Source organism: Crocuta crocuta, unplaced genomic scaffold (genome assembly GCF_008692635.1).
Source record: "Crocuta crocuta isolate KB4526 unplaced genomic scaffold, BGI_CrCroc_1.0 scaffold289, whole genome shotgun sequence".
Classification (NCBI taxonomy): domain Eukaryota; kingdom Metazoa; phylum Chordata; class Mammalia; order Carnivora; family Hyaenidae; genus Crocuta; species Crocuta crocuta.
The window spans coordinates 333,322-359,320 of NW_027533264.1; the positions used below are offsets into that span (position 1 = coordinate 333,322).

General features: G+C 52.5%; 1 protein-coding gene across 1 annotated transcript; it reads right to left on the reverse strand.

The window, feature by feature from the left end:
• Nucleotides 1-336: 336 nt before the first annotated feature.
• MPP3 (MAGUK p55 scaffold protein 3) lies at nt 337-25,999 on the reverse strand. The gene is made up of 18 exons (XM_077747760.1): nt 25,944-25,999; nt 25,584-25,702; nt 25,243-25,320; nt 23,603-23,683; nt 23,214-23,351; nt 19,604-19,685; nt 17,748-17,833; nt 16,370-16,444; nt 13,881-14,077; nt 11,412-11,476; nt 9,981-10,001; nt 9,439-9,480; nt 8,197-8,361; nt 8,011-8,091; nt 5,742-5,835; nt 5,429-5,537; nt 3,851-3,973; nt 337-644 (listed from the first exon to the last, which is right to left on the reverse strand). The coding sequence occupies exons 1-18, from the start codon at nt 25,966-25,968 to the stop codon at nt 468-470; spliced, it is 1,758 nt and encodes a 585-aa protein (XP_077603886.1). The 5' UTR covers nt 25,969-25,999; the 3' UTR covers nt 337-467.

The following is a 25,999-nucleotide window of genomic DNA, read 5'->3' on the forward strand; positions in this document are numbered from 1 at the left end:
TGTCTCCCTCTCTCTCTGCCCCTCCCCCATTCATGCTCTGTCTCTGGCTCTCAAAAATAAATAAATGTTAAAAATAAATTTTTTAAGCTTAAACATCTCTGCAAACCGGTACTGCATAAATCCACCACCACCACCACCACCCTCCCGCCCCCAAAAGACGGTGGCCACTTCACTTTGGTGCAAAGAATCAGGGTCAGCTTGCCTGTGACACTTTAATGAGTGAAATGTGTTATTTTGTGATATGCCTCCCTTTCAATTCCTGTTTTCTGCTCCAAAGGGGTACAGTGAGAAAAACAACAGACAAAAGCCAGTAACAAACCAGACTCCACGCACATACTCTTCTCGACAACAGAGTTTATGAAAACTTCTGCTCCTCTCCACACTGGAGACTGCTCGACGGTGGCACAGGGGAGGCCAGGCTAGGTGGTATTCCAGGTCCCTTCCAACCCGGACGTCCGAGGATACAGTTACCTGACCCAACTAATAGGTACCCAGTGAGTGTCCTTGCTCAGCTTCTCTAGAAGCACCCTGAGCTGGCCATGTGCGCTCTGGAGGTCCTCCTTCACCACCACGGAGTCCACCAGGTGCCCGTAGTGCTGGTCTATGAAGGCGGCGGAGGCGGCCATCTCCTGTTGCTGCTCATCCTGCAAGGAAAGGGGCGCTGAGGCAGTAGCTGGGTGGTTCTCCCTCAAAATAAGAAGCCTCCAGTCTTCTTCTTGGGCAATGGGCCCGCCTCTAATTTTCAAGTGATGAGTGGGTGACTACGGCCCACGAATACCCAATGGCGCACCCAAGAACAGGGTGTAGTGATAATGGCCCATCACAGCCTCCCAAAATGTCACCAGGCAGTAGACCTCATCATCGTTCGTTCTCGTAAGATACCTACTACGTTCCCTTAAAATATCTACTATGCATTGGTTAACCTCCAGCCATGGTAGGTGCTTCGGGAGAATGTCGAGTCTATACCCATGTGTACACCTAGGTCAATATCACACTTCCTGTTGGACGAGATTTCCAAAGAAGTGGTACTATTGTGTTGCATGTCAACTTGGTTAAATAATTCCGGCAAAGAACTACACAGACACTTAACCAGAAGCAAAGCAGGCATTGCTGGAATCAACGAAGAAGAAAAAGAAAGAAAATAACTCTGGTGCCCTCTGAAAACTCCTAAACCCACAGAACTTAATTCTTCTTGTCATTTCATCATAACCAGAGCCAGACACCAGCACAGAAGCTAGGGTTTTTTACCCAAGCGCTGGGATAATCCTGACCAGAAGCCCCATTTCCTTTCATCAGACTGCTTTCCTGACACCTACCAGTAAGGGACAGGTAGCCAGTGACCCCTCCTTTGCCCAGCCTGCTCAGGGTTTGCTTCTTCATTCAAAAACGCTTCGAATAACCAGAAGCTCAAGTGGGTAGTTGACTGACAATTAGCTTGATTTGGGGGGAAAAGGCAGGTGGCAGATCTACTTTAAGTAACCAGCAAAATGAAAATGGGCCTCTGGCATTCACTCACTTCCTTTTCTCTTTCCAGTCTTTTTTTTTTTTTAAGTTTTATTTATTTGGAGAGAGAGAGAAGGAGAGAGAGCGAGCATGAGCAAGGGAGGAGCAGAGAGAGGGAGAGAGAATCCCAAGCCTGACATAGGGCTCAAACTCACAAACTATGAGATCATGACCTGAGCTTAAATCAGGAAGTTGGACACCTAAACCTGACTGAGCCCCCCAGACGCCCCCACCTCTCTCCAGTCTTATGCTTACAGAGACTCAGTGCTTTTACAGAACAGGGCGAGTTGTCCTCCCCCAAAGAGACCCACATTCCAGAATACTCCCTCCTCCTCTTCTCTCTGTTGCCAATCAGCCCCCACTCCTACTTTCCTTTAGAAGATGTGTTCTAAAGGCCTAGGAAACAGGTTGGCCACAAAAACGGTAGAGACAGAAGAGAAGGCTGAGGTTCCTTCTCCTCCTCACTTCTTTCTCCCAGGAGGGGAAAAAGTAGATCACATTGGGAGAAGCTTTCCTTTTTCTTTTTAAATTTTTTTAATGTTGATTTATTTTTGAGGGGGGGGAAGGGCGAAGAGGGGGGAGACACAGAATCTGAAGCAGGCTCCAGGCTCTGAGCTGTCAGCAGCACAGAGCCTGATGCGGGGCCTGAACTCATGAACTGTGAGATCATGACCTGAGCCGAAGTCGGATGCTTAACTGACTGAGCCACCCAGGCGCCCCCTTTTTAAAAAAAAAAAAAAATTAAAGTATTTTTAAGAGACAGGGTGAGCAAGGGAGGGGCGGAGAGAATCCCAAGAAGGGCTTGAACTTACAAACCATTGAGAGCATACCCTGAGGCTAAATCAGGAGTCAGCCGCTTAACCAACTGGGCCACCCAGGTGCCCCCGGGAAAAACTTTCTAAATAAATACTCTCTCTCACAGGGCTCCTCCCCTACTCAAAAGCATTCTTCTTGGGGTTTTTTTTATAATTTTTTTTTTTTTTTTTAATTTCTAGGAGAGAGAGTGAGAGAGCGTGAGCAGGGGAGGGTCAGAGAGAAAGGTAGACACAGACTCCGAAACAGGCTCCAGGCTCTGAGCTGGCAGCACAGAGCCCATCGCGGGGCTCGAACCCACGAACCGTGAGATCATGACCTAAGCGAAAGTCGGACGCTTAACCGACTAAGCCACCCAGGCGCCCCTACTCAAAAGCATTCTTCAGAGTGCCAGTGCTGCCCCTGGAACTTCAATCCCATGTGCCCATCCAACCCCATATACCTCCAGTGCACCTGTCCCCGACTTCCGGAGTTTCCCCACCTCCAGGCACCCTCATTGTTCATCTTGGAAACATTCAGCTCTTTAAGAAATTATAGAAGGAGGGTGCCTGGGTGGCTCAGTTGGTTACGCTTCCAACTTTGGCTCAGGTCATGATCTCACAGTTCGTGCTGACAGCTCAGAGCCTGGAGCCTGCTTCGGATTCTGTGACTCCCTCTCTCTCTATGCCCCTTACCCACTCGTGCTCTGTCTCTCAAAAAATAAACATTAAAAAAGAAATATGAGAAGAAACAGTTTCACCACTAAGTACCTCGGTCCTCCTAACATTTGCATCTTGAAAGAACTCAAGTAAATCTCTCATGGAGTAAAATGGATGACATTTGTTTTCCAGCCATAAATCCCCTGAACCCTTTTCTTGGCCTGGAAAGGTGGAACTCAACCACCTGTGGCTTCAGCAAGAAAGTCACAGGGGCGCCTGGGTGGCTCAGTCGGTTGAATGTCTGACTTCACCTCAGGTCATGATCTCACAGTTTGTGGGTCTGAGTCCCACGTTGGGCTCTGTGCTGACAGCTCAGAGCCGGGAGCTGCTTCGGATTCTGCGTCTCCCTCTCCCTCTGCCCTTCCCCTGCCCGCACTCTGTCTCTCTGTCTCTCAAAAATGAATAAACATTAAGAAAGAATTTTTAAAGAAAGTCACACTCCTGAACAGCAGACAGGAAGAATTCCTGCCGTGCTGTCCCCTGCCCCATGTTGGATTCACTTGCTGGATCCGGAGTTGGTATTTTAATTAAAAACTACTTGGGTTTTGGCTTGGGAATTTAACAGATTAGTGTGATCAAATTCTTGACAGATGTCCCTGATCTTCTGGGAGGGTGCTTCTGTGAAGGAGTGAAGTGTGGGGAGCCCAGGCAAACTCATCCCTGTCTGAACTGGGAGGAACTTTTAGCGGCCCTACCTCGTGCCTTCTGGCGACATGACCATCTTAACTCTGGCCAACAGGCCAATGGAATGACGGTCCTGTCCAGAAGGTACAAGCACCCTTGTGCAGCTGTAATAGGCCTTTTTGGGCCTTCGGAAACATCAACTTTGAACTTACAAGTGGGGCTGCTGTGTCCTCACAAGCCGGGGACATAGGTGGCGTCTTCCTTTTTTCCTGTATTGCAGGCTTTACAAATATAACATAGGGCTTGAACTCTGAGGTCCTCAGCTGTTGCAGTGCCTGCGAAAGGAAGTTCAAGAATAATATACATTTGGGAAACACGTGATTGTGAAAACACTTTTCGTACGCTGGGTGATGGTGTACTTCATCCCATAACTTCGGTGGCAAAGGTCCTGATCACACGGTCCTATGACAATGGACTTCAGCTGGGCAGACCAGCTGCTCATTTTCCCATCCTCCACTTTGACACGGGACTTGGCTGGGCCCCCAAAGACCCACGTGCTGAGAACAAACGTTCCAGAGCCCTGGCCCCAAGAGCTGCCATTTCTTTAAGCCCTGACCCCACGAGCTCTAATTAACCTTCTTACGCCCTTATCCACCTGTCCAGTCTTGACGGAAGAGGCAGCAAGATTCAACGTGCTTCTATGGAGTCAAATGTCACCAATTTGGACTAATCCAAAATATGTGTTATCAAACAGGCCTCTTTATATTCAAAGAAGAAAAGGTTTGCTAAGCAAATGAAGAGGCATAGAAACCGTTTGAGACACACTGTAAAGACTTTAGAAGGTTTTCAATATGCAAATCACCCTGTTCGTTAGTGCATATGGTCTGTAACGTTATGCCTCCGCTTGGAAACACTGGTCTCTCGAACCTATACTGCCCCACTCCCCCGCCCAGCAAAAAAAAAAAAAAAAAATCAATAAAATCACTTTTCAGGTAAAATATTGAAATCTAGACTTTTAATTTCAATTACCAGCCCCCAGTAAGTCCAAATGAGAGAGGATTTTCCTCCACAGACATAACGTGCTTTCTGGAACTCTGTTTCAAGCCAACTTCTGTGAAATCAAGCCCTGCCGCTTATAGCGTGGGCTGTTTCTATAGAGGAAGAAAAATCCCCAGGTTGGGTTCATAGCTTAGAAGTGTTTCTCAAAGACAAGATTAAAAAGACGGTTAAGTCCCGGTCAAATACACAGCACGCAGCCTGTGCAGAACTGGAAATGGTTTTGAAGCACTTTACAGGGTCAGGTCTCCTTTCCTTTTCCCTTTCAGATTGCTCTCCTGGCCGCGCCGCCTCCTTCAGTGATTCCCTAAGCCACCATTTTACTTGTCTGAGAAGGGGGTGAGGTAGGAGGGGGGGTGGTGTCCTGATACCGAGGGCTGAGCCCTACCATCCACCTGTGCATTGACATCTAATTCCCTGTCACATCACCGGTGATCACTGGGTGTCACCACTGACTCCATGATTTACGCAGAGGCTACTGTCCGAGGTCTGCAGGCCCCGCAGAGGGACCGCGAGCGCCCCACAATTAATGTTGTCTTGGGTACTGATGTGCATGTTTAGGGGTACTACAAAGTTTTCATTAGATTCTCAAAGGGAGACTTAAGGAAACTTTAACAGCCAGTACTCTGGACTTAAAAAATCCTAAAACTGAGGTCAAATGTTCTGTAAAAGACACAGTTCCCTCGTTTACATATTCTGTCAACAGAAAATGCCCAACTGGCCCAGAAACTCACGTCCGGCTCCACGTCCACCAAACACACTTTGTTTCTGGCCATCACGGCCTGAATGGCATCCAGGCTGGTCCCATAGAGATTTTCCTTATATTCACCGTGTTCCAGGAACCTAAAACACCACCAACGGTGAGCAGGCCGTTAGTTTCGGAGCTTGTCTAAGCAAGCGCGGAAAGATGGGGGGACTTTCCACCGCAAATTCTCTCCCGCTTCCCCCATCTCTCCCGAGAGCCCTCCCATGAGGTCAAGTGGACCAGTGGACACACGCACAGAGCCCCAGCGCGCCGAGGCCAGCCGGGCCATCACATCCACGTACTTGTTGTGATGTAAGTCGGCCTCGAATGCTTGCTTAGAGACGAAGTGATACTCCACCCCTTCCTTCTCGTGGCTCTTTCGGGGCCTGGTGGTATCTTTTAAAGAAAGGAAAAGGGAAACCGGGCAAAGAATTGTCACCTCACAGTAAGCGAGAACAGCAGCAGGCCCGCAATGCGGCTTTCCTCTCCGGAACCCATCACTGCTTTGTGGATAACCCGTTCGTCCATGTCCCTGTGGCGCAGGCACTTCCGTGATGTAGGAAAAGAGGAAACTGCGGCGCAGTTAGCAGGCGGCAGGTCTCAGAGCCAGAGTGTGAGCTCTGTCTCATATGCCAAGTGTTTGCCCTTAACTGCCCCGCTAGACTGCCTCAGGGAGGCTGTGGCTTTTATTTATGTTGATTTATTTTCGAGAGAGACAGACAAAGAGACAGAGCATAAGCAGGGAAGGGACAGAGAGAGAGGGAGACACAGAATCCAAAGCAGGCTCCAGGCTCCGAGCTGTCAGCACAGAGCCCGACACTGGGCTCAAACCCACGGACCTCGAGATCATGACCTGAGCAGAAGTCAGACACTCAGGTGCCCCAAGGCTGTGGCTTTTAAAGAATTGCAGAAGGGATCCCTAACCCTAACCTTTGATTTCCAAATTGTTTTCCAATTTCCAAATTGTTTTGAAAGCAATGGGGTCCCAGACAGAGATGACACTGCTATATGCTTTTAATTCCTCATTTAGCTACTTCTCATTTTGCAAGAAAAGACATGAAGGCGGTCCTGCTATGGACTAACTGTGTCTCAGCCAAGCTGGCTCTCACGCTAATAATTTAAAAACGCACAGCGTTTCCCCACCGATTTCTGTAGCAGAACTGAGATGCACGCTTCTGGAGGGAAAACCAGTCCTTCACAGAACAAGAGTGCACGTGAAATAACACACCGCGTTTTTCCAGAGCATTCCAAAACAAAAGACGGGATCCTGAGGGACGTGTTCATGCCCTTGAGAACCACCCGGGGATGCTCTGTCTCTAAGCGTGGCATCTTTGTCCGACCTCTGGCAGAGCTGCGGGGTCGCTTTTCTGACCATGTTGTTGACTTAGTTAAAAACTTTCTATTCACCGCCGATTACATTCTGAAGACCTGACAAGAGTCTCTCCTCCCCGATCACCCACACTAACTTCCCCAGTCCTTAACGCTGCTACGGGGTCACACCTCCATCCCTCTGGATGCACAAAGGGAACTATTCCTTTCTTCTCTGCCTGGAAAACTCCTATTTATGCTTCAAAACCCAGGATAAAAGCCACTACCTCTGTAAAGTGGGGAGAATCGGGAAGCTTTCCTTGACCTCCTAGTCTCTAGAAGCAAGGGGGAAAGTCCCCTTTCTGTGGTGTGCCTGGAAGCAGGGGGGCCTGCCCGCCCATGTACCCCTGCCCCAGGGGATGGCTCTGGGGGTTTCTGAAGGGCCCAGAAGCGGTAGGCTGTAGCCTGAGGCCCTTTGTGTGGCCCCATTGGGGCTATGACTGGGCAGGTTGCCTGGTTTGAATCTTGGCTCCACTGCTTACCAACTGTGTGACACTGGCCACGTTACCTAACCTTGCCGAGCCCCAGTATCTTCCTCTGCAGCGCAGGGTGGTGATAATCCTTCTCCTTGAGGGCACTGGGAGCGCTGCCCAAGCTACCACCCATGAACGCCCTTGCTATAGGTCCTAGACTCCTCCTCTTCTTCATCACATTCAGAGCCGGGACCTACTCCCTACCGGCTCTCGGCATCCACAGCTGCTTCTAAACTCAGGAACGGGCAGGGGTGTCAGCACCTAGAGGATGCCCAGCCTCTCTGATGGGCCGGAGCCCAACTACAAGGGAGCGACTGGGCAATATCGCTGACCGGGCTCTCTGGCTTCTCTGACCTGCTCTCGTACCCAAGCGGAGAGGGCAGGGGCCATCGGGGTCAGAGTCATTGTGAAGAGGAAGCTGGAATGCCCCCTTGGTGTCTGTCGTGCTGAGGTTGCCGCTTTGCCTGCAATGTGCTCTAGACTCCACTCCCACCATGGGAAGGAACTGGGCAAGTGGTCGTCCGACTTCTGACTCAAAGGGTCCTAGCGGACCACTGAGAGTGCGTTTCTTATCATGCTTAGGTCCCATGATCTGCATACAGCAGGCAATGTCCATCAGTCGCTCAGACCCAAAGTAAGGCTTAGGACAGACATGGGGAGTCAAGCCCCCATGAAATATTCATGCACATGTGCGCCCCTCCCCTCCCCCCCACCACGTGGGCCCTCTTACGTGGAACAGCAACACCAAAGCGCTGTGGGTTCTCTGCCACCACCTTCTGCTTCAGCTCGTGCAGTCCGGCTCCCAGAGACCCTGGGAAACAACGGGAAGGCTGACCAGGGTCCCTACTGAGCTCCCTCCCCACCCTTCCAAGAGGGAGCCTTGCATTTGTCCCCAGAAATGCAGGACATCACCTACCAATCAGGACCACCAGGCGCGGCCGCTCACCAGGCTGGTGCTGGTACCTGGTTACCTCCTCATAGGTCAGCAGCTCCGGAGACTCGGCTACTGCGGGCACCTTTCCTTCCTGGGGGCTCCCCAGTCTCTCCCTTCGGCCCAGCCGGAAGCTTCTCCGAAGACCGGCTTTGGGGGAAGGGCAGGGGGAACCATGGCACTGGTCCCAGCATCTCCCCGTGAAGACTGTCTCCCCCTGGCCAGACCTGGAAGGGGGGCTGGGTCCCACCGGCCTCTCCCGACCACCTGCTGTTCCAGCAAGGGGCTGATCACAATGCATAGTAATGTGATGAAAGAGTGACCACCTGGCCTCCAAAACTTAGGGTTCAAGGTCACTGTTCTGTTTAGCATGTGGCTGACTTTGGGTGAATCGTCACCCCTCTGAGCCTTGACTTCCTTACCCGTGAAATGGGAATACACATCTACAAAGGCAATGTGTGGTCCTGGGGTGGATCCTGGACTGGGGAAAATGCTCTAAAAGACACGACTGGGGCAACTGGCAAAATTTTAACAGGACCAGTATATTAGGTACTTGAATTGTATATATGCTAAATTCCCAGAACTTTAATAAACTACCCTGATTATATAGAGAATGTCCCTGTCCTTGGGGACCCATGCTGAGACATTTAGGGGTGAAGGGACAGGATGGCTACAACGGAGTCACATGACTCAGGAAAAGCCCGTGTATATGTAAGAAAGGGGAGGACAAAGCAAAGAAGGCAAAGGGTTGTCTGGTGAATCTGAGTTTTCTGTACAATTCTCGCATCTTTTCGGGAAGTTTGAAATTACTTCAAAATGAAAGGTGAAAAAGACTCTGCCGGTCTCTAAGGCCTTTGAAAAGACTAAGGAAAAGAAAAGCAGCCAAGGACCTTTGGAGACACTAGTAAGAAGGCTCCGTTGCCATGTGGTGGTAGCACACACACACGCTGACTAGACCTTGGCCGAGACCGTGATGGTAACATCACTATTAATGTGGCGGCCTGAATCCCTTCCCTGCGGGGGCTCTGCTCCCAGCACTGGGTGAAAGCTGGGAGGACCCGAAAGCCTGGGCAGACCAGCCGTCTTCTGGCTGACGAGAGACTGAAGGGGAATGTGGGTTCCCCAGGTTCAGCTGTTCCCCAAAGGTTCCTGGTGCTAAGATCACCCTGCCTCGTTCGGGAGCCCACGGCCGGCTGTGCGGGAGGGGGCAGCGCCCCCACCACTTACCCACATAGTGCCCTTTGAGGTACCCCTCACAGTCACACGTCTCTGGGAACCAAACAGAGAGAGGGCAGCCAGTGAGCTACGCCGGACACAGACTCTGACCCGAAGGTTCCTGGCCCCTGGGTGGCCAGGCAGAACCCACTGGGATGGTGTCTGGAGCGGGGGGGCAGGAAGTGATGCCATGTCCTGGCCCCCCAGGAAAACAAGTTCTTCGTTTCACTCAATTCTCCATGCTTCAGTCCCCCACAGCCTTTCCAGGCCCTGGGGTCAGCAAGCCCCTCTGGGTTAGGATCAGTATGCACGAGGAGGGGGGATTCACTGGCCCCGTCCACCCCCTCCTGTCTCCTGCCTCCCACCGGCCTGTCAGCCTGGCCGGAGTCCAGAGAAGGCGGGGGGGCCTGTGTGCTAGGCGGGCAGTGGGGAGGAGCTCTGTTCCCCGCGGCTCTTCACACCTCAGGGCACAGGGAGGCGACAACAAGCCCTTCCAGACATTCTACAAAAAAAGGGGTCTCATCCGGGCGCACCAGGGATAGATACCAGCCTACCTTTGTCACAAGGCTGATCATCTGCGGTTTGCACAAAAGACAGATGGAAGAGCGTTAGTGGAGGGGAACCGGGAGGCCCCGCGGCTGAGAGGCAACTGTGGCCTTGTGTGCGTAAGGAGCCTCCATCTGTCCCCTCTTTCTTGCCTCCGACAAACCTGTGATCCGAGCTGTGGTGCGTTATTAAACCGAGACTAGCTCTAATTAGTCTTCCTGTGTGTGTCTCATTAGTGGCCCCCAGCAAGCCAGCTCATCACCGGCGCAAGCAGCCTCAAGGCCAATTTACTCGGCGGTCCTTCTGACTTGAGAGCAAGTCTGGACGAGTGGCCGTGGGCGGTGGCCCAGAGCCAGCGGAGCAGCAGTGGGCCCGGACCTGCTCTCTCTCTTCTGGGGGTTTGAGACTTGCCTGGGCCAGTGCAAGGTACCAGAGGACAGGGTGGCACCGAGCAGGGCTGCGGGCCAGCTGCACCCCGCAGTTCACCCGTTTGGGCCCTTCACTTGGATCAGAGCCCCCCCGAGTCCAAAAGGCCAGACCACGGAGAAGCTTCCTTTCTATACACTGCTTTAACCTGGACCCTCTGGCCAGGGGCCCTCTGAAAACCTGACCCCAGCCCCACTCCATTCTCTCACGTTGGAAAAGAGGATGTACTGACTCCACTACTCCACACTGTGATGATTAAAAGGCAAGGTGAGTGTGTTTTCCAGAAGGGAGGTGCTATATAGAATAAGCCTGCCAGATAAAATACAGGGGACTCAGTTAAACCTGAACTTCAGATAAACGACATATAATTTCTTAGTATAAGTATATCCCAAATATTGCATGGGTTATACTTATATTAAAAACTCATTCATTGTGGGGCCCTGGGTGGCTCAGTCAGTTGAGCGTCTGACTTCGGCTCAGGTCATGATCTCGTAGTTTGTGAGTTCGAGCCCCGTGTCAGGCTCTGTGCTGACAGCTCAGAGGTGTTTAATCTGAAATTCAAATTTAACTGGCCTTCCTTTATTTGCCAAATTTGGGTCACTCGCAGCCTTCTCCACTCCTCCACCATCAGTTTGTCAGGGTAAGAGAGCCCCTTGGGAATCTAATGAAGGCTGTGGACGCTCTCCCAGACACACACAAGTACACACAGTCACACACAAACTCACATAAACACGTTTGCACACAACTTTTGAGAGAGGTGTTTAACATGTCCCCCATATCATCTATGGGCCCCAAATATAGTAGCTCCTTTCCAGGGAATAGCTCGTCCCTGACCTACCCCATTTCCCCTCCTCATCCCTCTCCCCAACCCCTCCTTCCTCTGGAGGCCCTCGAGCTCAGACAGAACCCATCGTGCCCCCTCCAGTCCAGTGCTTGCTACTTCTTCCGGGCACCGAGCCCCTGAGCCCCAACCCCAGCCCCTCCCCGAGGTGCTTCCCTGCCCATCTACTCACAGGGGGGCTTCCTGAGGCTCTGGGGGCTCGGCAGGGTGCCCGTGGCTCTCCGGTAGCTTAGTCGCCTGTGGGGACACAAGGAGATGGGCAGGCCCATGAGCTGGGCCACAAAACCAGTCAGAGAGAACCTTCTAGAAAACTCAGGGAAACCAAGGCTTGGCTTGCACAGGTAGGTACAGCCTGGCACTCCGAGGGCCTCCCTGCTTCACAGTCAGTTTCCATAAAAAGAGACACTTTTGGGGCGCCTGGGTGGGTCAGTCAGTTAAGCGTACGACTTCAGCTCAGGTCATGATCTCACTGCTTGTGGATTCGAGCCCTGTGTCAGGCTCTGTGCTGACAGCTCAGAGCCTGGAGCCTGCTTCGGGTTCTGTGTCTCCCTCTCTCTCTGCCCCTCCCCTGCTCACAGTCTGTTTCTCTGTCTCTCAAAAATAAACAAACATTTAAAATTTTTTTAAATAAAAAAAAAAAGAGAGACACTTTCACAGGAGCTCACTGACTGGTTCACGAGGAGAAAGAAACCAAGTCTTTTGTTCTGGGAGAGGTTCATCCAGCCCAAGATGGTCAGTGATCAGTTGTTCCTTTCCTATGACTGATTCCCAAGGAAGGAAGGCCTCTTCTTCACTCTCCCCTGGCCTCCCCGTCTCTGAGGAAGCTGGGAAGTAGCAGAACGACTCCCAGGAGAGGTCAAGGGCAAAAGCGACTCTAATTTAACAGCCTTCTCCTCCCAAACCAGAGAGCTCAACCTGGCACGTTACCCAGTGTGGGCAACAGTGGAGAGGCGGTCACCAAGACCTCATCTCTGCCCTGAGAAAACACTCAGGGCTCTTCGAGGTGTCTAGAGCCCATCAAATGCAGCTAAAGGCCTCTCCCCCAAGACCCGCGAAGCCAAAAATGCATACGGGTCTGAGGTCCCCCTGCGGAAACAGGGTGATGGCTCTCTGACTTTAGCGCCTCAGGATCACCTGGAATGTCTGCTGGGACACAGAGCTCAGAGGCTGCCCCTCGAGTTACTGACGCAGCAGGTCTGGGGCAGGGCCCGGGGGTCTGCATGTCTAACATGTTCCCAGGGGGTGCTGACGCACCCAGCCAGGGACCACGTGGAGGGGCTCTGAAACAGCTGAATCCTAAAGTCTGTCACTAGAGTACTCCACACCCCCAAAAGACGGAAGAGGGCGACAGACCTCAGGAGAGGGGACGCGGTAGTAACCGCCACACCCTCTCAGGCAGGACTTGCATCTTGGGAAACGTACCTAAGGAAACAATCTGAAGTATGAGGGAGAGTCTAACGTGCACGGAGATTACTGCAGTCTCGTAGCACTGAACAGTGCAGACACCTTAAAAGTACAGCCGCGGGGAAGCAGTGGAGTCAACTGGGTACGATCCTGCCCCAGAGATGCCTCCCCGCACACTTGGATGAGGGACAACCCTCCTATGATATGACCCTGAAGAGCACGTGTCCTCCTCCCCGGCACCCGCCACATTATATAAAGTGTTCGTCTGAATACTGTGTGACTTGCCTGCTACACTGTCAGCTCCTCGGGGCAGAACCGACACTTGCTGCCGGTGAGTGAACGGTCTATTTTCTGATGCAGTATTAGAAAGCCATTAAAATCACACAGTAAAGAACAGGCAATAATGTGGGAAATGTGGACATTAAAATAGTAAGTTATAGACACACACACAAAAAGCATGACTTCCGGGGCACCTGGGTGGATCCGTCGGTTAAGCGTCCAACTCTTGATTTCAGCTCAAGTCATGATCTCAAGGTTCGTGAGCTCGAGCCCCATGTCGGGCTCTGCACTGGCTCCGTGAAACCTGCTTAGGATTCTCTCTCTCTCTTTCTCTCTCTCTTTCTCCCTCTCTCTCTCTCCCCCCTCTCTCTCTGCCCCTCTCCCATGCACTCTCTCTCTTTCTCTCTCTCTTTCTCCCTCTCTCTCTCTCCCCCCTCTCTCTCTGCCCCTCTCCCATGCACTCTCTCTCTTTCTCTCTCTCTTTCTCCCTCTCTCTCTCTCCCCCCCTCTCTCTCTGCCCCTCTCCCATGCACTCTCTCTCTCTTTCACTCTCAGAATGAACATTAAAAGAAAAGTAACACTTCCAACTCTACATCCATTGCTTGCATAAAAAGCACAGGAAAGAAATATATGATATATTGTCTCCATATGGGCGAGACTCTGGGCAATTTTCTTTCCCTGGTCCCCATCTTCTGTATTTATATGTTTTACTTTTCAACTTTCTTTAGGTATGTGTTATAAAATATACACTGACTGAAGAACATAGACTTCCATACGTTTATTTAAATCTCCAACAGCCATCACCGCTGGTTATAGCACAGAAGACCAATCACAAGAGCAACTGGTCCTGACGTCGGGAGCGACACAGTGCGTCCCTCTAGCTGCGCTGGCAGAGGTTTGGGTGCCTGTGCCCCCTGCCACTCCAGAGCCACCCCCGTACAACACGCCGCAGACCCACCTTTCCTGGAACTGCTTGGAGGGGATGAGGCCAGCCCGGAGGTTGGTGTCCCCTACTCGCTTGGCCTGCCACCACGTCGGATCGTCCTGGCTCACCACCTCCAGGACCTGCCTGCGCTGGAAAGGCAGGCCCGCCTCCTGGCAGGGGATGGCCCGGTCTTCCCGGGGGTTATAGTGGAAGAGAGCCCGCATGAACACCTGAAGAGGGCGTGAGCACAGACAGCTCTATGCCACATGGGAAGCCGAAGGACAACTGTCATACACAGTCAGGACAAACAAGTAGCGTCGAGAGCAGAAAGCTAATCAGAAACTGCAGATGTTGTCCTATCACTTTTCAGCCATTCTGAATATTTTAATCAGGAAATCCATCAAGGTCTGAATTTGTCTTTCCAAACGAAATATTTCCTTATTTACCTGATCTGCTGTCCTTAATAACAGCCTCTTAGCATACACATAGCAACAATTCTGTCCCAGGAAGAAAAACTAAAGGCAGACACAATTATAACTAAAATGTTAGTTTTGATATGCTAACTGCCCCTAATGAAGTTAGCAGCCATCCATTAAATATGTAATCTAGATGTGTTGGTTAGAGCCCGAATACTGACTCCTCACCATCCCCTTTCAGTGGGTAATTGACATCCACACTTTTTATAGCTCAGCCCTGCCTCCTCTGTCACATGTCTGGCCAACCCCCAACTCTCCCCTTTACCCTGAAGTCACCCCCTAGAGAAGATGATGGGAAAATACAGCATCTTGTCACATTTCCTTGTTCTATAACTTAGTGGACAGATTTACTTTATTTGTTCTATTTCCAGACCATTAAGGCTCAATTACATTAAAAGCAAACAGGAACAAACAAACAAACAAAATGCCAGGGGGCTTCCTCAAACAGATCCAAGTCATAGTCCTTTATGTATGTGCCAATCAGAAAAGATTCAGTTAGGCAACAGTAAGAACTTTCTGGGCAGATATTGCAAGGACAGACACCCTCAACCAGCCACAGATGTTACCAGGGTCCCAGGTACTCAGAAGAGAGTATATTCTCAAGTGGCCAGCCCAGACCAAGCTTCTGGATCAAGAAGAAATATTTAGGAAGGACGGGCTAAGGGACACGCTATTCATTTCATCCTCCGGGAAAAGCAAGTTTTCTCCCCGTATCAAGTGAGAACCTGCAAAAGCTGCTTACGGAGATCACATCTGCATATCCAAGAAAGAACCACCTTCCATCAGATAAGAGCCTACATTAGGTCAGCCCTGGGACTTAATCCAAGTGCGCAAGTAAGAAACAGGCGTATAAAAATTTTGTCTTCAAAACACTGATATCAAAGACGCTGTCCATTACTGATCCGCATTCACCAAAATATTTACTGACATCTACTCTAAGCCAAGTGCTGTAACATCTCTTCTTTCACACATTTAGTGCTGGGAAGCAGGAGCTGGGAATCACCTTTCTTGAAAACTTGGCATCCTTCCTTCCATCTACTGATGAAAAGCATGTCGGGCATTTCATCTCCTTTCTGCCTTGGCTGCCAGGAAGACCAGATCCAAGTCTATCTGAAATCTGAGGAATGCCCTTTCGCTCTCTGCCACCACCTCAGCTCAGGTCATAACGATCTCTCACCTCGGCTTTTACAACAGCCTCCCACCAGGTCTCCTGGCCTCTGGTCTCTACCCACTGCGGCCTCCCCCTACGGGGCTGTCCAGGAGCTCCCGCCTCGCCCGGGGACCTCACCATCCCAGGGCGCTCCAGACAGACTCCCAGCAGCCGGTGCTGGCGTCTCACTGCCCAAGGGCTTTCTCTGGCCACTGTCTACTGCAGCCAGCGAGGATCGCTGGGAACTAATTTGGGGGGGGGGGGGCGCGGGCAGCCTGGCGGGAGCTGGTATATAGATCTCTCAGCTCCCCTGGCTCTTGGGTGGGAAGACGGAGGGCACGTGCCTACAGAGGACCCCCGAGTTTCCCATCTCGTCTTCACCGGGGAAATTCTCCCCGTCTTCTTCCTCCCGCCTCACTTCCAACACCCCTACTACACAACACCTTCCAGGGCACCCACACCTCTGCTCGGATCCTTCACTCATCACCTAGCAGTGAAAGGTTTGCTCCCCACCCCCACCCTGCTTCTGGACTAGGAATCCTCAGAGCTCCTGACTGTCCCTGTCCCAGCATCTGGCAGAGCGCCCAGCACAGAGGAGGTGCACAAAAAAGGGTGGCTCACTAAAGAATGAAACAAATGGCAGTTACTTAATTGGTCCCGAACCCAGTACATTTGGTGCCTTCTCCTCTCCGTGGCCCTGATTTTCTATTTCAATTAAAATAACCTTGTCTTTTATTAGTAAGCTACGTCAAATCCTGTTTAGAAAGAGACAGGTACAAATACATGAATCACACTAGGACTGAATTAAGTTCTCCACGGAGCGCGCAGTCCAAGGACCAGACGCGTGATCTCTTCCCGAATGACCGCTTCAGAGCCCGCTTCCAACCCCGCCATACCTTGCTGTCCTTCAACCGGCCCTCCTCCTGGGTGGCTGGGATGACTTTCAGGGTGATGGATCCCTGGGACTGTGCCTGAAAGAGGTGAGTGCAAAGCTTATCACCTCCCATGTCCAAACCTTCATGAGTTCCGGTCTTAACTGTCCGGATCTGGAAACTCACATTCAGACGGACGTCAGACTCGCCATCACCCCTGTGGCCCACCCTCCCATGGTGGCACCCAGCTGAATTAACTAAAACAAAACTCAAAACCAATTACCATCTGCATTTTCAGGGCACAAAGGGACAGATGAGCACCAAGGACAGCGCAGGCAATGCATTCCACTTTCCCATCGCTCCTGACCTCTCGTGCCCCAAAGGGCCACCACCCTTCTTTTCTTCTCTCAGGTTATTTTAATAACCAAGTGCAGTTTCCTTTCCCTCCCTTTGTTTACATCTTCCCCAGAGGGTTCTCCAACCTCAGGCCGCTCCTCCTGCCTTTCCAGGGGTTCCCCTTTCCTCTACCCAACACGGACCCTGCACCCCCACGTTGGGGCCCACGAGGCAAAATGCTGGCACCCCATGAGAGCACGTCTCGCCCACAGTCTCCTGGGCCCAGCACTGCCCTAGAACACAGGGAGGCCAGTGCCCACAACCGGGCAAAGGGCAGTGGCAGCAGGAACACCAAAGAAGCCTGCCCGCTCCTTACAGTGGGGCCTCCCCTCTTCAGATCTTCCCATATCTGCCCCTTCCTGAACCCTCAGAAGTTAGCAAAGAGTGTCACGTCTGGGGAGAATGCCTTAAGATAAAGAAGACAAAAACTGCGATTGGGGTTTTTTACAACCGCGGCTTGACTTGAATTTCCAGAATGGGCTCTGGAGGTGGCTCGCGTCCCGGCACTGACCACCCTAGACGCCCCTTACAGACGTAAAGCGCTGTATCCTCTCCTAGATGTTTACACCCTAATCATAACCACACACTGGATTAAGAAACAATCCCTGTTCTGACGTTACAGGAAAGTGAAGCGCAGAGTGAACGAATGATTTGCCTGAGGCTGCACAGCTAGAAAGTCGTGCGGGCAGGATTCCAACCCAGGCCCAGCAGACCCCAAAGCCCTTGCTCTTGGTCCTCCCCAGGCTGCTTCTTATTCCAAATTCCTCAGCCCTTCAGAAGAGGGGGCCCTTGGGAGGGGACCTCCCAGGAGGGTCTCGGGAAAGGGACTGGGGCCGGGGGAGGGCTGTGCTGAAGAGAAGGTCTGGGAGGCAGGAGGCCTGAAAGTGTCATTCTCCCTGGCCCCCTGACCCGCGACCTCGGGCACGCCGCAAGGCCACTGTCCCCGCAGCCTCCACATGGAAACAGAAAGACTGCACCGGAATCTGGCCTGGCTCCCGAAAGTGACTTGCTTTGGTCTCCGAAGATNCGGGCGCTTATGTAGGACTGTGATCCCATTCACTTCTCGGAGCTCATCTCCAACGTGGACCAGACCTAAGAGACACAGGGGCTGCCCATCAGCACGGGAAGGGGCACCACTGGCACCTGCCTGAGGAACCCGCCGCACGCATGGCAGACACGACACGAAGTGTAAAGGCTGCGGGACTGGCCGAGCCCTACTGCGTGCGGGGTCTCGGCACCTCAGCCTCAACAACCCGCAGGGAAATCCTTTCAAGGAGGCAGCTGAGACCCAGAAAAAGTACACAGCTTGCCCAAGGCCACTCTGCCAAGAAATAAAGGAGCCCGTGTTCAAATGCATTTATTTTGACATAGAACGCCTGTGTTCTTTTACTTATGACCTTTGCTTCTTTAAAAACATCGTTAACTCTTGGGGCGCCTGGGTGGCTTAGTCGGTTAAGCGTCCAACTTTCGCTTAGNATGCGGGGTGCCTCGCTCGGCACCGCAGCCTCAACAACCCGCAGGGAAATCCCTTCAAGGAGGCAGCTGAGACCCAGAAAAAGTACACAGCTTGCCCAAGGCCACTCTGCCAAGAAATAAAGGAGCCCGTGTTCAAATGCATTTATTTTGACATAGAACGCCTGTGTTCTTTTACTTATGACCTTTGCTTCTTTAAAAACATCGTTAACTCTTGGGGCGCCTGGGTGGCTTAGTCGGTTAAGCGTCCAACTTTCGCTTAGGTCATGATCTCTCGGATCGTGGGNGAGGCTCGAGGCTCTGAGCTGTGAGCACAGAGCCTGACACAGGGCTTGAACTCACAAACCGCGAGATCATGCCCTCAGCCGAAGTTGGATGCTTAACTGACTGAGCCACCCAGGTGCCTCTGTCCTTCTTGAATCTTAACAAGAACACTGAAGGGCACCAGGAAAGATGTTGTCAAGAGTGTTGGGGGCACCTGGGTGGCTCCGTTGGTGAAGCAACTGACTTCAGCTCAGGTCATGATCTCAGTTCATGGGTTCAAGCCCCGCATTGGGCTCTGTGCTGACAGCTCAGAACCTGGAGCCTGCTTCGGAGTCTGTGTCTTCCTTTCTCTGTGCCCCTCCCCCTGCTTGCAGTCTGCCTCTCTCTCTCAAAAATAAATTAAAAAAAAAAAAAGAATGTTAAATACACCTGGACACTGGCCTCTGCTTTAATGACAAGAGTCTCCACACATTGGGCCCTATTTGCTAATCAAAGTGATGCTCCGAAAGCGGTGGCAGCAGCCGGAAGGCAGTTAGGAGTGCGGGATCTTGGGCCCACCCTAGACCTGCTGAATCAGAATTGCATTTTAACAAGATGCTTGGGGGGCTTCTGTGCTTGTTAATGTTTGAGAATCGCTGGCCTTCACCACAGTGGTCCCCAGACTTCTGGGGTAACACCTCTCTACACCAGAAGGTTTGCCTCCCCGTTGAGTAGTTCTTTCACACAACAGCGATTCTCAACCTGTTTTCCACCCAAACAAATCTGGGGCGTGAACAACCTTCCCTCCATGATAGTGACAACCGGGGTGGTGGGGAAGGGCGTCCCTGCTCCTCAGTTAGAAGTCACCTCTCAAGCCCGTGCTGTGGGCTGAACTACCATAGCCCTCGGCTAGGCCACGGCACAAGAGCCCTCCCCTGACCGGCCCCGACGTTCTCCATGCCCGAGGTATTTTCAAACCATTAAAATTTCTACCAGGTTTGGGAAGGAGAGAAATCCAGCCACACTCCCGGAAAGCAAAGCATCCCAAACAGGGGCCAGAGAGGAGGAAAGGAGATTGTGAGCCAAAGGGAGAAGGCTGGGCATACCGGCCGTCACCTCGGCCAGGCCAGCACTGATGCCACTCACCGCTCCGGTCCGCTGCGCCCCCTCGCATGATCCGGGCCACCACAACGGCCCCTGAGTGCTCATCCCGCCGGATGGTGGCGCCCTGCACGAGACAGAGCGGGCAAGATCCTAAGAGGCAGCCCCAAGCCTCGGGCCCCAGTTCCCTGGACTCAACAGAGCCTCCCCGTCTCTCCCTCTGTCAGACCAGAGGGTAGATCAATGGAGCTCTTTGCAGTGCTGAGGACGCCATAAAACAGGCATCTCACATTAATACAGCACAGTGATTTACGCCTTACGGGAAGCACAAGAACACTGTGACAATCTCATCTCCGTGACGAGGGACTGGGGCTCAGAGAAGGTCAGCATCCCCGAGGTCACCCGGCTGGGAAGGAGTAAAGGATTCAGTGATGCCGAATCCCATGCATCTGTCTCCTATCACAGCCTGTGCCTCTTCGCAAAGGCATTTAATCGTGAGAGTTCGTGCCTGCAAATTCTCAACCTCTGACCAATCACAGGGTACTGAGCCTTCTATGGCTGCCGAGGGGAACCAATTATGCACCAGCCAGAGCCTGGGGACCAAGAGTTGGCCCGTGGAGCACAGCGGAGATGACATGTAGGGTGAGAGGTACTCACAAGCCCTCAGTTCCATGCACCAGCAGACAGGACTAGCGGGCAGGGCAGTGTCAGGTGAGGTCCTGGAGTTAGATGCCCCAGGGTGTGACTCCTCTGCCACTCACTGAAAGCATGCAGCCTGGCAAGGAAGCCCATTATCTTCTCTGAGTCTGTTTCCTCTAGGGTGTGGGATGGCATTTAACTCCGGGGGTTAGGACAAGGGGTGGTATCAGCTAATGCAGGCAAGCCACTTAGCATACACTAAACACTCAATAAATGTTAACCTTTTATTATTGGCTGTTCGGGCAAACAGGTGGTGCACTTATCATTAACTTCATTCACGCCACCTATTTGAAGTCCATAGGACAAATATTGCTGGAAACAATCAGCCAAGAACCCCGTGGCTTCTTGCTTCCTAGACCTTCAAACTTTCCAGCATCTCTGTCCATCCTTTCCTCCTTTTCCCCTCTCAGAGGAGGGAAACCTCCCTTCTGGGCTGGTCCTTCTGTCCCCTCCCTTCCTCTGCCATAGTCTCAATGCCCCATCTCTGCTGGCTCCTTCTCCTGGCTCCAAAAATATCACATCCCCCTCATCAATAAAAATCCTGCCCCCCACCTCCCATCCGGCAGCTACCGGTTTCTGTTCCTTTGGAGCAAAGTTCTTTTATTTTAATTTTTAAATGTTTATTGATTTATTTTGAGAGAGAGAGGGAGAGAGGGAGAAAGAATCCCAAGCAGGCTGTGTGCTGTAAGAGCAGAGCCCAACACAGGGCTTGAACTCACGAACAGTGAGATCGTGACCTAAGCCAAAACCAAGAGTTGGTCCCGGATGCTGGCGGCTGCCCAGTCTGTTATCTCTGAACAAATAATCCTTCCGCTTCCTGGATGCCTCCACTTTTGAATTCAATGGGACCGCTCTTCCCTACTCCCTCCCTTAAATGACGGCCCCAGTGCCCCCCCAGCCGTCCCAGCGGGACACCTGGGCACTATCCCAGGGATCCCCCCCTCCACCGAGACTCCTGCTCAAACCAGGGCAGTCACAAAGTGACATTAATTTTGTTCTGAAATATATCTTGGATTTCCCTTCCCTATTCCCACAGGCCAAAGTCAAGCCCTCTTTCTGAACTTCCACCTATCTGGTCCCCACCTTCAAATCGGTCCTCTGCTTCTGGCCTCAGCTTCCAGGCCACTTTCTATTTGGAAGCTGGGTGATCTCTCTAAACTGCACATCTGACCATGTTACGTCTTAACCTAAAACCTTACAATAGCTCCCCGCTGCCCTCAGGGTCAAGCTAGGACACTCTGCGCGGACAATCAGCATCTCCCTCTGATCCGGCCCCACCTCTGTCTCTCCTAACCACGACTTAGCGATTCTACATCCACACTGGGCAGTCCAGAGCTCCCCGAATATGACAGAGCAGGCAATTAGCTAGATATAAGCAGGGAGCAAGTGCTTTCTGGCTGATAAGATGGCGGAGGCCAAGTTCCTAACAGCCAGGACAGACCCCAGGGGAAACGACGAGTTCCTCCCTCTGATCACTGCCCTGCAGTAACCTATAGCTTCATTATAATACGTTCACATTGTCGTTTTAACCCCTTGCCCCTGCTCTCCCTCATTGCTGCCCTGACAGGTCAGACAAGGACCATATGGGGCTAAAAACTCCCCCTGCCCACAGCTCGCTCTCCCCCCTCCCCCATCCCCTTACAAGGATGACTGGCTGCAGCCTGAGTCAGGAAGCACCCTAACTCTGACCCATAACCTATCCAAACAGAAAAAGAAAGACACCCCTGACCCACAGTGCAGCTGTCATCTCTGGGCCTGCCGGCTCTCCAGTGGTTCAGGCTCAGTCAGTTAAGCGTCCAACTTCAGCTCAGGTCGTGATCTCACGGTTCATGGGTTCGAGCCCCGCATCAGGCTCTGTGCTGGCAGCTCAGCGCTTGGAGCCTGCTTCAGATTCTGTGTGTGTGTGTGCCCCTTTCCTGAACATTCTCCCCCCTCCCCCATCCCCTTACCATGATTTTGCTCAGGTAGTTCTAATGTGTGGAGTGCCCTTCCTCTCCCCTTTCCTTCTGGGAAACTTGTTCCTTTTCTTGGAACCCAACCGGGGTATCACCTCCACAATGGGAAGCCCCCTCCTCACTCTCCCGTGGCCTCCTAGAGGGCAGGGACTAAGTCTTAATCACATCTGAACTGCTGGTGCCCAACACGGTGCCCGGCACACGATGTGTTGGTGCCTCAGTGGATGCCTGCCCCATTTGGCAGGCGGGGAACAGAGGGAGAAGAGAGCTCCTCTTCTGCTTGCAGAAGCGGTTTAGCTGGGGGCCCTCGGTGAGAGTTGCAAATAAGGAATGCCAGCTGCGGTATTCTCCGGGGCATGCACTCAATTCTCTGGCCTTCCTCCACTTCCCTCCATCTAATAAACAACCTTGTCCCTTTGCTCGGTAAATGGGCGCTGCACTAGGACCAGAATAACAATGTGTCAGCTGGGGAGAAGAATGGCCGCTGCCCCGAACTTCCTCAGTATTCAGAGCAGGGTTTGGCAAACTTTTTCTGTAAAGGGGCCAAATGTAAATATCTCAGGCTTTGCAGGCCACGCCGTCTCCGTGGTAACTACTCACCACTGCTGTCGCAAGGTAGAAGCGGCCACAGACAATACGTAAGTGAAAGGGCATGGCCAGGTGCCAGTGAAACTTTATTTACAAAAACTGGCAGGGAGCTGGGTTTGGCCCTCGGACCATAGTTTGCCAACCTCTGGTTCAGAGCAGGACGATCAGGGTGGCCCTGTACAGCTGCAAAGGTTATTGACTGCACAAAGGAGCTTGGCCACAGCTGAATGGGGCTGAATACACCCACAGAAAGAGGTACCCTGTACACACTGGTGCCGCGTGGCAACCCTGATGAAGCTACCATCACTCACTCCAAAGACTTTGGGGTGGGGGGGTGTCTCTTCCTGGTTTTCTGGGTGGGTGAGGGACGGGTACAGGGGGAGGCAGAGGGAGGAGAGGAGGGTGTCACATACCAGGGGCTCCTTGTTCTTCACCAGGCGGACAATCTTCACGGATTCTTCATCAAAATCCTCATCAATATTATCGGGCAGAGGGGGAAGAACGGGGTCGAAATTCTTTTGGGCAACCGTATCGTGAACCATGAGCATAGCCTGTAAGGAAAGCAGGAGAAATGAGGGGCTAGACCCAGAAGCTCCAGGGGTTCAGGGGGGCCCCTGACTGGGCGGTGATTTGCAGGCCTCTGGTCTCAGGCCCGAGAAACCACCCCCCACCCCAGACATCAGCACTGAGGACCCTTTGCTCAGAATTCTCCTTCCTCAGCCTCCTGGCCAGGTGTTCCCTCTTGCCCCCCATCCGGGGAGATACAAGCTGTGTGGCCGGGCAGGGACTGTGGTGTGACTACCCTGAGGTGGGGGCTGGACAGCAGCTGCAGCAGCTCCCTCTCGTCGCTGTGCACGGAGGTGGCCTGCAGCTCCTCCATCACCTGTAAAGGAACCAGACAGAACTCACCTGCCGGAAGTCGCCCCGGGAAAACCCTGCTCCCTGAGCTGCAGACCCAAGGGGCCTTGCAGGAACTGCAACATCACCCAGGGGTTCATTGACCCCTTGGCCACCCCCGTAGCTCGCAGGGAAATCACAGCAGGGATCAGAATCCTGACTACTTCAGGAGCTCTCCAAGGTACTCCTAACAGGAGCTCACTATCAAGCCCTTCCTATGCGCTCTTTTGCTTCATGTATACCTTCCCACCTAACCTGCACAGTGAACTAAACATAACAGGTGCTACTGTTTGGCCACTGGACAGACAAGAATTAAACAAGAGAGATTAAATATCTTGCACAAGGTCAAAAAGCCAGGGTTTGAACCTGGGCTTAGCTGGCTCCGTTATCGGTGCCCTCACTGCTATGCTACTTTATAGATGAAGACACTGAGGCTCAGAGGGGTTGACTGACTTGTTTAGGGTCACAGAGCTAGTAGGAGAGGCAGTGCCAACAACCTAACACGCTTCGAGTCACAGTAGAGGAGGGAGGGGGAGGTCGGCACCCACTGGCCGCACCCAGGGCCTCGCCAGGCCGTCCCCTGGGGTCAGGGGAGTTTATTCAGGAGCTGGCCTTGGCAATCAACTGGGACAGCTTTTGCCAAGCCATGCAACACAGAAGACAGGTCTAAAAGAAATGAGGAAGCATTCCTTTTTTAGGGGAGGGGTAGAGAGAGAAGGAGACACAAAATCTGGAGCAGGCTCCAGGCTCCGAGCTGTCAGCACAGAGCCCAATGCAGGGCTCGAACTCCCAAACTGCAAGATCATAACCTGATCCGAAGTCAGCCGCTTAACCGACTAAGCCACCTAGGCACCCCTAGCCGCATTCATGCAAGAAACAAGACCCCTGGGGTGCCTGGGTGGCTCAGTCAGTTTACTGTCTGACTCTTGGTTTCTGCTTAGGTCATGATATCTCAGTTCGTGGGTTTGAGCCCCACTGGTAGCACAGAGCCTGCTTGGGATCCTCTCTCTCCCTCTCTCTGTCCCTCCCCTGCCTGCTTTCTCTCTTTCTCTCTCTCTCTCTCTCTCTCTCTCAAAATAAATAAATAAACTTAAAAAAGAAATAAGTAAGTAAAAAACAAGAACCTCGAACCAGTAAGCAGGGACGCACAGCAAGTCTTTTGACCCTAGGGCTTCACGCCTCCCCAAAGCACAGAACAAGGCGATTGCTTGACCTTCACATCGCCAGTCCTCAACTGTGTAGGAACTGCTGATCTGATCCAAATGCTCTCATTTCATGGCTGGGGGAACATACTTCCCCGGAACACACAGTAAGTGGGCGTCATCGCGTCCCCGTGTCCCTTGGCCTCGTGCAAGGCTCACAGGTTCTTTCCTGCCTGTTGGGAGGCCCAAGGAGGAGCAAGAGGAAAAGAGACAGCGATGCCTCTTTACCTCTGGGCTCTGAGCCCCTCTGTCCCCTAGGCTAAGCAATGGTGACAGGCACCACGAAGGAGCCCTATGGGGTAGGGAGCAGGGCAAACACCGTAAGGAAAAACCCGGGGCTTACATCCTCAGCAAGGGCCACGGCGCTGTGCAGAACTGGGGTGGGACTCTGCCTCTCGTAATAGCGAAGCTTCTCGTGAATCTGCAAAGACAGCCGATTTCAGGTGGGGGCCTCCCAAGTCAGCTGCCCAGGGGTGCCCCGGATACCACACAGCCTGCCCATGACTGTGGGGATGCACGGGGCTGCAGAGGGGCTCGCCGGTGGGGCAGCATAAGAGAAAGCCATTCACAGTGGGCTGATGAAGACCTTTCTGGGGGAGGGGAAAGGTTAAGATGAAGTTCATGACCCCTCGCTAGGAAAACCCTCTAGAACCCCTTACCAGATGGGATGAAATGAGGCTTTACCTTCATTAAGTAACTGAGGCTTTTTTCACTGAAAACGTCCCTCAAGAAGCCCATCTCTTCCTTGTGGTTGGAGTCAGGTCTGAGCTGAGACGTCAACAGCGCCAGGGTTTCATGCAAACCTGGGGACAGTGTAAGAAACACAAAGTGGGGCCAATGCAATGGGTACCGCCTGGCCCCAGGGGGGCCCACGTGGACCCTGGCACATGGACATTCCCTCCCCAGGCTCTCGTTCCCAAGGTTCGCAGGTAAGGCAGCTCCCGTGACCCAGCGTTGGGTCAACATGCTTTCTGTCCAGCCTGGGGCTGCTGGGCAGGCTCTTGTCCTCAGCGCGATGGCTGTCCAGCCAGGGGTGCCACTCACCAGAGTCCTCAGACAGCACTGGCATGTCTGTGCTGGTCAGCTCCCGAGCGCGGCCT